An 11,285-nucleotide genomic window follows, 5' to 3' on the forward strand; every position below is an offset into this window, starting at 1 on the left:
CATAGCAGACCAGTGTTACAAAACAAAGCTCTAAGTCTTCAGAAAAAGCACACATTTTTGCAAATTCACAATAAGTTAACTTCATAATATTAATGGTGCCTTAATAACAGTGCTACATGCTCTGGGAGACCTAAGTTTAACCAGAGAGGGGGTGTCACTCCCTGACCCTTCTGTGTGTTCCAGACACAATAGTGATGGGTGTGGCACAAGAATATGGATAAAATAGGTTGGGCTGAGGAGAAGGTGATTGCCCCTGCCTCTGTTAATACCACCCAGTGACCATAGGGCTATGTTGGCAGCCGCCTTAAAGGAGATCATTTACCTGCCAGAGGAAGATTGCCATGATCATAAGCTATTGAGAGATGAGAGTTATAAGGGGGGAAATGGTAACTCCCAGAATGAATGAAAAGAAATCTTCAGAACTCATCCTTGCTGGGATCTGTTGGATTACATATTAGTCTTGCAGAGAACTCCGGCTGGAGGTAAACCATTCCATATAATGTAAAGATCTTCAGATACATTTACCATGATACAACATTTAGATCCTTTTTTTTTAAATGGGTTGATGAAAGGGAGGTGTACAATCTGGCAAAGCTAGTGCCTTGATGAAGTGAAAAGTTTGTTTTTCCTCTGTTTTGCAGCTTCCATTTCTAGCCTAAAAACTGAATTGGAAAGAATAAAAGTGGAAAAGGAACGGGTAAGAGTTCAGTTTGAAGATCATTTAAAGAATTTTGCAAACTTAAATGTAGAAAATTTAACCTGATAATAGGGGCAGGAAGGAGAATCCCAATAAGGTGATTCATTCCTGTTCTTCTAGAATCTCTGTGTCAATACCAACCCCTCTCATGTCAGAGAAAATAAACTAACTTTCCTTGCTGGCTCTGCTTAGTTGTTACTAACCAAAATATGTATTTTGTAAAATGACTCTGAATGAGGACACTATCTGACAAGTCACTCGTGTCTAGGGAGATACAAGCAAGATAGTTTGGAATGATTTCCACTACATGCGTCTGACAAAGTGGGTATTCACCCACGAAAGCTTATGCTCCAATACGTCTGTTAGTCTATAAGGTGCCACAGGACTCTTTGTCGCTTTTTACAGATCCAGACTAACACGACTACCCCCCTGATACTTACCATGTTGTGGCCTTCATGTCACTGTAGCTGTGAAGTAATAGAGAATTTACTTCCTTCCATAAAAAGGAAGGAGTGCTTATTCTGTGTAGGAGAGTTTTCTGACCACAGTGTACATTGCCAGATTGTTGCAAGTTGAGAACTTGTATGCTTCTGGATTTTGAAGAGCAGCACTGTCATTTGAAAGGAACAAATAAATAGACGTTTGGAACTCTGAAGGACAAAATTATAACATGGGAAACAGTGCAGGTTTTTTGCAACCTTAACAGAGGCTCTCCTAATGCTTAAAATTGTATATACTTTTTCTACTAATCTTAATAGGTGAAATGTTATTCGCTACAGGCATTTCCTTCAGTTTCAGGAAAGAAAGGGGTGATGGCATGTTTATCTTGGGGTTTCTCTACAAAGGCAGTTACACTGATCTTTCTATGTAATGTTTTGAATGCCAGGCATCTGTGGAAAAAGAAAATTTTAGAGGGTTTCAAGTAATTGGTTTTCTCTGATTTCACAGTTGGAGTGCACCTTGCAGGAAAAACAGCAGCAGCTGGAGAGTCTCCAGGAAATGAAAAACACTCTTGAAGAACAGCTAAAGAAGGAGACCACTGCGAAGGTAACTGTTATGATGGCGGCTCCATATGAAAGCAAGTTTTGAATTTGTACAGACGCTTGGGTTTTGTCAAGCATACTTCTCTGAAAGCTCACGCTGCTGGTCAAAATGGGTATTGCTAACAGTAAGGATGAAACAGAAAGGGAAGAGTGGATCTCAGGAGGTGCCCTGACTGTGCAAGTCTCCCTAGGGAAGTTGTTGAAAGCTCCATTCCCAGACATTTTAAAACTGGATTAACCAGTTTGGGTCCCCTGAGACTCTGAATATTTGACATTTCAGTGGTCACTGTGGGGAACAGTACTGCACTGGCAGAGGAATGAATTAATTCTGGTCTGATTTTTATACCACTTTGATCAAAACCCAGACAAAAAATACAGTAGTCTACCTATGAGAGAATCATGATCCTCCATTTACTGTCTGATTTCATTGTCAGAAACTTGCAGTTCCACTTGGAGACCTGTGGAAATAAGGTGCTAGGGAAGGGCTTTTTCCTACATTAATGAATTAATCGTCAGCATCCCCATACTCTTGGAAACTGGGTATTACCCCTTTTTTCCCCATATAGGGGAACTGAGGCATGGAGAGGGTAAATGGCTGGTCCAACTTCAGACAGAAAGACTAGAATATACCCAGATCACCTGATTCCCAGAGCCATGCTTAATCAGAAGTCCATCCATGCCCCTTTTGTACATAGTTTAAGCACATCAATAACTTGTCTCTTTCCAGACTAACCTTGAGCAGCTGATGTTTGAAGAAAAGAACAAAGCTCAGCGACTGCAGACTGAATTAGATGTCAGTGAGCAAGTACAGAGAGACTTTGTAAAGCTTTCTCAAACCCTTCAGGTAAGAGATGTGCAATCAGTCTATCCCAAGTATGATGATTGTTCATGCCCATACATATTCTGTCCCCTCTGTAGTTGGGGTGCGGTGTGACATAAAAACTGGGACCACAAACCAACGAATAGTATTGTGAGCAGTAAAGAATTATTAGTCTAAGCCAGGAATCCAACTTGTTTTAGCGCCTTGCTGGGCTCTTATTTAGCCTGGATCTGACTGACTGCCCCGCAACTCCCTCCCAGCAGCCATTTAAATGGAGTTGTACGGAACCACACACATAATAGCTCCATGATTCCCTAACATTGCAGAGACCACCTCAGGATGTTCCCTCAGTGTATAATTTAGTCATAGTGATTCATCATGATGTAAATATTCAAGTGCAATGTCAGGAATTTGCACTAATCGCTCCTGGGCTTAGTGCTGCTCTTTAAGCTATAGCACATGACAATTTTTTATCCCTATCACTGAGTCCTGTGTTTGATCCTAAAAGGAAGAAGCTATAGTTGGGCTCAAGAGATCACAAGTCAGCAGAAGGAAGAGATTTTAATACTTATGGATTTTTGGGTAATCTTTCATGCAGTGGAATATGGTTCATTTTGCATTGCAGTTTCTTATCCATCCAGCCAGATCTCTCATCAGGGGTATACTAAGGTTCAGTCCTGTATCCTTTAACTTCTTGTATCAGCTGTTCAGTAAAGAGTCGCTTAGAAATATAAATTGTAATTCACATTTCCTAGTTTAGCTAGTAAACAAAATGAAGAATCTTTGCGCGCCCAATAAAAGAACTCAGCGTGTTGCTTGCTGGAGGTGGTCCCCATGGATTGGCAGAGTGGGTTGTTAACTCTTTCTCCTACTTGTTTCTGTAGTACTACGCAGTACAAATATGAGACAATCAAGCTAACATCCTCTGTAAAACTGCTTTTTACTTGCTGTCGTCCTCTTACAAATCCACGTACTGCTTTGAAACTGCATTGGCTCAGTTTCCATAATGAAAATTTACACAGTTCTTGTCTCAAAATATTCATGTGGCTCCAAAGAGCTATGGGAAAAGGTAGTTACTGTTACTATGTCACTTGCCACTGTTTTCCTGATTCCAGCTTTGTTTGTAAGGTTAGGTTTGTCACAGGCTTCTGCCTGTGTTTCCTGTGGCTGATTATTGTATATCTAAATCAACTAGCCACTAGTTGCCTGAAGTTCCTGATGCTAAGAACCATGATCTTAATGCAAAGACCTCTTGATAACAGGTAGCCCTGAATCCAAATTCCAGAGAGTAATTTGATATGCAGAAAACATATTAAATATTAAAAATGGTCAAGGCAGGGGTCTGATAGATGTCCTTATGTATTTATTTGGTGAGAGGGATAGCTCAGTGGTTTGAGCATTGGCCTGCTAAACCCAGGGTTGTGAGTTCAATCCTTGAGGGGGCCACCTGGGGATCTGGGGCAAAATCAGTACTTGGTCCTGCTAGTGAAGGCAGGGGGCTGGACTCAGTGACCTTTCAGGGTTGCTTCCAGTTCTATGAGAGAGGTCTCTCTCTATCTATCTATATATATATATACACACACACACACACACAACTTAATTATTTAATAGCTCATTAGTTACACTAGCTTGGGATCACAAGACCTAGTCTAGAGACCAGAAAAACCTTATTCAATGAATAAACACATTTATTGATTTAATTAATAAATAGGGGTTAGTTATCCGCTTGCTTGCTTTATACTCAATTAGAAAGCCTAGAGCTGCTGCCATAATTAACTTCCCTATTTTCACTCTACATAAGAACAGCCATACTGGGTTAGACTAAAGGTCCATCTAGCCCAGTGTCCTGTCTACTGACAGTGGCCAGTGCCAGGTGCCCCAGAGGGAATGAACAGAACAGGTAATCATCAAGCGATCCATCCCCTGTCACCCATTCCCAGCTTCTGGCAAACAGAGGTTAGGGATAGCATCCCTGCCCATCCTGGCTAATAGCCATTGATGGACCTATCCTCCATGAATTTATTTAATTCTTTTTTTAATCCTGTTATAGTCTTGGCCTTCACAACATTCTCTGGCAAAGAGTTCCACAAGTTGACTGTGCGTTGTATAGAAAATATACTTCCTTTTGTTTGTTTAAAACCTGCTGCCTATTAATGTCATTTGGTGACCCCTAGTCCTTGTGTTACAAGGAATAAATAACACTTCCTTATTTACTTTCTCCACCCTAGTCATGATTTTATAGACCTCTATCATATCCCCCCTTAGTTATCTTTTTTCCAAGCTGAAAAGTCCCAGTCTTCTTAATCTCTCCTCATATGGCAGCTATTCCATAGCCCTAATCATTTTTTGTTGCTGTTTTCTGAACCTTTTCCTATTCCAACATATCTTTTTTGGGATGTGGCAACCACATCTGCACACAGTATGTGGGGTACCATGGATTTATATAGTGGCAATATGTTTTCTGTCGTCTTATCTATCCCTTACCTATCCAAAATGCCCAACATTTTGTTCACTTTTTTGACTGCCCACTGAGTGGATGTTTTCAGAGAATTATCCACAATGATGCCAAGATCTCTTTCTTGAGTGGTAACAGCTAATTTAGACTCCATTTTATATGTATAGTTGGGATTATGTTTTCCAATGTGCATTATTTTGGATTTATCAACATTGAATTTCATCTGCCATTTTGTTGCCCAGTCACACAGTTTTGAGAGATCCTTTTGTAGCTCTTCGCAGTCTGCCTGAGACTTAACTACCTTGAGTAGTTTTGTATCATCTGCAAATTTTGTCACCTCACTGTTTACCCCTTTCCCCAGATCATTTATGAATATGTTGAATAGGACTGGTCCCAGACCCCTGGGGGACACCACCATTTACCTCTCTCCATTCTGAAAACTTGACCATTTAGTCCTACCCTTTTTTCCCTATCTTTTAACCAGTTACCAGTCTGTGAGAGGACCTTCCCTCTTCTCCTGTGACAGCTTACTTTGCTTAAGAGCCTTTGGTGAGGGACCTTGTCAAAGGCTTTCTGAAAATTTAAATACACTGTATCCACTGGATTCCCCTTGTCCATATGCTTGTTGACCCCCCTCAAAGAATTCTAGTAGATTGGTGAGGTGTGATTTCTCTTTACAAAAACCACTCTTTTGAAAAAAGAACAGGAGTACTTATGGCACCTTAGACTAACACATTTATCTGAACATAAGCTTTCGTGGGCTACAGCCCACTTCTTCAGATGCATAGAATGGAACATATAGTAAGGAGATATATACATACATACTCTTTTGAAAAACAGTCAAATTCAGATGTGTTAAGGTGGTTTAAGTTACGTTAGCAAGCTCGAGTTAGTGTCTGAGGCCACATCTACACTATGGGCACTATTGCAGTATAGCTGTGGTGCCATAACTAAACTGGCATAACATTCATAGCATAGACTCAGAGTACAGCAGCAGAAGGGATTTTTCCATTGCTGTAGGAACTCCTCCTCCCCAAGCAACAGTAGCTAGGTCAGTAGACACATTCTTCCATGGATGTAGCTGCATGTACACTGGGGGTTAGGTCAGTATAACTGAGGCGCTCGGGGGTGTGGATTTTTCACACTCCTGAACACCAAGTGTTAAGTGTATACTAGGCCTGAGTTGGTTTAACTTTCACACCAAGCTGCTTAGATGTGTAAGATAAAATGCTGGGGAGCGAGATAGGGAAGCTACTTTAAAAATATCCATCTGTGGGCACACACTTCTGCTGATTGCTTCTCCTAACACACATGGGGCTGGAAGGCAAAGGTGTATCAGGAAAAGCAATCAGCCAGTGTGTGTGCAAACATGGATGTTTTTGAAGTAGCTCCCCCTAGCAGTTTAACTTACACCATCTGACCTCTGTGTGAAATTGCACAAAATCAGACACTTATTACACACACTCATGGAAGGGTCACACCATCTTTCACATCACCTTTTGAATTTGACTCCTCTCTACTCCTCCTTGCCAGTATGTCACTGAGTGGTACATTGATAACCACCAGGTTACTGTGCTTGATATGTGGCAGCAATGAATCACCTGGTTAGAAAAGTGCTAAAGTAGTGGCTTTTTAAACCTAAAATACCCTGTTCTTAGATTTGTGCAACACAGATACACTCTCTCTGCAGTGTATTGGGATGACTTGCCTTTTCCACATGTCTAGCTCTTAGCAGAGTTCTCTTCTCTGATTTCCGACACCTAAATAGGCTATCTGTATTTTATTTTCCTGTGGGTTGATGGGATTTAAACAAGATTAGATCCCTACTGCCACTACTCAGTTTTCCCCAAAAAATATTTACCCTGTTTAAACACTTTAATTATCTATCATTTTGTTAATTGCATCAAGATGTGTATCAAAGATATGACATGCTGATGTTTGGAGTAATTTTGTAAATTCAGTGTAGACGAGATCTCCTTTCTCATGTTTTGAAGGCCATCAAATGATGTCCAGCTTTACCAATCATTCGAAGTACTGCACTTGCATCATTAAGATTTAAAATTTAATGGGGGGTGGAGGTATGTGAATTGGCTCAGTGAAGAAATAGTTTCATATAACAGTTGAACGGTAAAGTAACTGTACGTGCTTTTTCCGCTTGATCCTGAATGAACATACTTGAACCCTCTCATTACGCGTGCGTGGCATAAGAAAGCACTATTGGGTAATACTGAATATCCTAAAGGAAGAACTCTAAAACCGTTGCATAAATGGGAGAGGAAACAATTTCAGATTCTCTGTAGGGGTTTGCATCAACTCATGCCATCACTAACTAGATGCTTACAAGCTAAGTTGCATGGGCTTTTCAGAGATAACAGTAACTGATCTGTTTGCTAACTGAATTAGACCTTTGCAGACCACAGAGCGGGCCCACTGTTTCTCAGCTGAGAGTACAGTACCACTGTTTTATGTGCAGAAGTGAGCAGTGTGGATATGCTGACGTAGCATGTCAGAGCAGATAGCATCCACACTAATGCCATATCTTCCGGTTTGAGAAGTATTACACACATTTTACCAGCTCATTGTATTCGTTGCTTTTTCTAGGTGCAGTTGGAACGGATCCGGCAGGCAGATTCCTTGGAGAGAATCCGTGCAATCCTGAACGACACAAAACTGACAGACATTAATCAGCTTCCTGAAACATGACACCCTGATGGGCAGGGCTCCAAGGCTGCCTTTGGGGTTTTTAACTCATCTTTATAGCAACATTAATTATTATTTAACTCTAACTGAAAGAGCAGACGATGACAGAGGGGAGAAGGTTTTGCACAGGGCAGGAAGAGAGCACCAGGGAGCCTTGCAGTGTAGAAGAGCATTTTCTAATGGGAACACTAATGGGTGCAGTGTTGTTTTCCACGGTAAGTGGAAACAGTCCTTTACGTTCTGAAAAATATTTTTTTTCCTTTTGGCCAACTTCTTAACCTAATATAGATATCTGGAACATTTCCCCCTACATACTGTAATCAAAGTAGCTGCTGGAAATCATATCATCCCTCAAAACACATTGAAGAGCAAAGTGATTGAAGTTTTTCTGTTTTGAATAGTCAGTAACAGTATTCAGCTAGCAGACAGCCTGAGGTGTAGTGTGCTGTATGAATATTTTATATTAAAATATGAATTTATTAGCAGGACACTGGATATTGATCTTATTTCCTAACTCAGTGCTTTTTTTTAAACCGTTTTAGTTTTTATTGAACAATCTGAATGCGGTTGAAATGTAATGGATATGAGTGAGCTGTGCATCTCAGGAGCTGATACAAGTTAATCCAAAAAAATGAATTGATCAGTAAAGAATGGACTTCAGATTAAAATTCCGGGGTTAAAGAAATGCACTATTTATAACCTCTTCTTCACAGGTTTAATTTAAAAAATGGAACTATAACTTATACTTTCTCAGTTTTAGAACTGAGGTGTTGCTAGTCCCATATTTGTGTTAAGACTGTTAACAAAACTCTGTGCACCATTTAAGCAACATATCGGGCATTTGCACATCATCTCTGCTGGGGTGAATGTCGTTCTGTGTGAACTAGCTTTTACCCTGTATAATTTGTAGTTGAAAAAGGAAGATGATTCTGAATTAAGGAAAAATTCAAAGTCTCACACCAATGCCAAATATAGGTTGGTACATGCAACCCGCATCACAGTCCACAAAAGCATTATGCTGCAGGTTTTGTTCAAGTGCAATGCATCTCAAATATGGTGTCCAGATATTGCTTAAAACACAGAGAATAACTCAAATCCTACTCTGACCCTTAACTAGACATTAAGGTAACACTATGCAACAAGACTGTGATATTCTACAAGTGCTAGGTTTGGGTTTCTTGTCATACAAAACAGTATTATAACAGACTTTTAAAAAAAAATTAGAATTCCATACAGGTTCTCAGATGATGATGGCTTATCTGCCACTGTACTATATTAAGTGTTGCAAATTCTGAATATTTGAACTGGCCTCTGTGATAACTGAACTAGTTCTGGCCTTTGAGAGGAATGGAAGTTGTCATTGGATCAGTATTTCAGCCTTTACTAATGGAAAGGTTAGTAGGAATATACTTTCTGAATATTAACATTAAGCAACCACAATTCTTAAGTGAGCACATGCACTATATTGTATGTACACACTTGAAAATTTGGGCCTGTGTTTGGCAGCAGGAGGCACAGGAAAAGCAACTGTTTTCAGCCTATAGATCCTCTTAGGCTCTGAAATTAGCTAACATTCTACATTGCAGGGTTGTTATTGTGTCGGTCCCAAGATATTAGAGAGACAAGGTGGGTGAGGTAATATTCTTTTATTGAACCAATGTCTGTCTGTTGGTGAGAGCTTGTTTCCACTAAAAGATATTACCTCACCCACCTTATGTTGCTAATGTTCTGCTGGTACTTAAACCTGGTAGCAGTGCTTTAAGGAAGATGGCTCTTTTATGAGAACTGAAATAAATCGAACATTAAATTCTTTGTAGCACCTATTTGAGGAAACAACCTAGTAGCCTGGCCCAAAAATTAACTTTGAGGTGAGGTTGCTAGGCTGTATATCCCAAACTGGAGGAAAGCAAGGAAATAATCATTCAACATCTTTTCTGCACTGAGTCACTTCCTCTTCTCAGCCTCCCTTCTACCACCACAGGTCAGCCTCAACTCTGCTCAGTTTGTTTTCATTGGTATGGCTTCCATGTACTGCATTTCACGTAGCTGTGGTGTTTGGTTGCAGATGCTGGCTGTGATGTCTTGCTGCAGTCTTCAGGAAAAGTGAGTGCGTGAGCTGTTAGTGAGCGTTCGTAAACTACTATAGAAATTACAGAATGGAAATGTGCATGCATGTTGGTGTACTAAATTGTTATAGCCTGGATAGGTGGCTGCATGTATAATTAGGATGAGAGTAGGGGTACATAGGCTCTGGAAGGAACGTAGTTGAGAAGGGGAACTAGATGATTATATCTTTTGCTTTTACAGAGTGTATTGATTGATTCAGTGCAGCAACCTCACTTCAGTTTTTTGTGGAAGTTTCCCAACCTTTTTAATATTCACAGACAGCTATGAATATTGATGTAGTAGTCTCCAGTCTCGCTTTGCTACTCCATGTTCCCTTTTCATTCAATTCAGCTTTTAACTATTAGGTACCAATGTTTAAAGGTAGTGTAGTATGGACATGAGGCCCTTCAGCTGCTAATCTGAGCTCCCAGGGCCCTTGCTGTGTGCAGGATAGAGTCCAAAAAAACAAAAGGCTTCTAGCTTTTGTTGAAAATACGGCCCTAGGCAGCTTGGTGAAGATGAAGTAGTTGACTGCAGTGCTGACAGCTAAGATTAGAGAACTAGATTGTCAAACATAAATGAGGCCCTAGTGCTGAGCTGCTGTTAGACTGTGGGGCTAGTGCTGGGTTAGCTAGAAGGGCCCAAAGGTGTGAGGAAAGTAAGGAACTAAGATTTCTTCAGGAAAAGTCAAACACAGAAAACTCAGGTGCCCTCTGGAGAGCTGTCTGCCAAATGTGGTGATTAAATTCCCTTAAGTGCAAATAAAGCATCTTAATTTTGGCATGTATCCATAAGACTGTAGCAGGAAAATTATCCCTCTATCATAGAAGCTCCTGGGATCAATTTGATGTGAGGGTGGTTAGTTTTACAGTTTTAGCTAACATGCACTAGCTGTAACATGTAATTTAGAAAATGGACTGTTCAGTGTAGACTGTAAACTGAAAACTACTCAGTGAGTTGCATGAAGTATTCCCAACACTTGTGTAGTCTCATGCTGCAAAAAGAAGGTTCTAGTTGCACAGATTGTCTAGTACCCCTCCTTTCCTTAAAGGCTTTATTGTGGCACTTCTGCACGTGCCATTGTCAAGCAGTGCATTACCTCTTCTTAAAACTTTTAGCAGAAGCAGGGAAGAAGTCAAGCATCCATACTCAATCCCTTGAAATCATCCTACAGTAAAAATACAACTGGCCTCTAAATTCTCTTTTGATAAAGGCAAACTGAGTGAGTGGAAGTGAATACTGCATTTCAGTGAACCAAGCCATTGCTGTCCTGTGCAACTGTGGATGTAGAACTCTGTTGTCTACAGAATTCAAATGTAACCATTTGTTAATTGTATTGAAGGTGTGTCCTTATGAAGAAAGTGGTCCAAATTAAACAAAAGCTGCTGAAGTGTGTGCTTTTCTGGTTTTTCTAATCTGCTGTCTGCCAGAGGGGGCTATGGACCCTAGAGTTTTCTTTGCTGA

At 40.3% G+C, this 11,285-nt stretch overlaps 1 protein-coding gene across 5 annotated transcripts in view; it reads left to right on the forward strand.

Moving 5' to 3' along the window:
- Positions 1-11,211, forward strand: part of RABEP1 (rabaptin, RAB GTPase binding effector protein 1) — an 89,929-nt gene extending 78,718 nt beyond the window's left edge. For 4 of the 5 annotated variants that reach the window (XM_039507461.1, XM_039507457.1, XM_039507459.1 and 1 more), the window contains 4 exons: positions 642-697; positions 1,646-1,744; positions 2,468-2,584; positions 7,617-11,211. In XM_039507461.1, the coding sequence (XP_039363395.1) occupies positions 642-697; positions 1,646-1,744; positions 2,468-2,584; positions 7,617-7,718 (374 nt within the window). In that variant the 3' untranslated portion in view covers positions 7,719-11,211. Of the gene's footprint in view, positions 1-641; positions 698-1,645; positions 1,745-2,467; positions 2,585-3,068; positions 3,836-7,616 lie in introns of those variants that run through there. The other variant, XM_039507458.1, reaches the window with a different exon arrangement.
- Positions 11,212-11,285: the final 74 nt, after the last annotated feature.

The sequence above is a fragment of the Mauremys reevesii genome, linkage group 20, assembly GCF_016161935.1.
Source record: "Mauremys reevesii isolate NIE-2019 linkage group 20, ASM1616193v1, whole genome shotgun sequence".
Classification (NCBI taxonomy): Eukaryota; Metazoa; Chordata; order Testudines; family Geoemydidae; genus Mauremys; species Mauremys reevesii.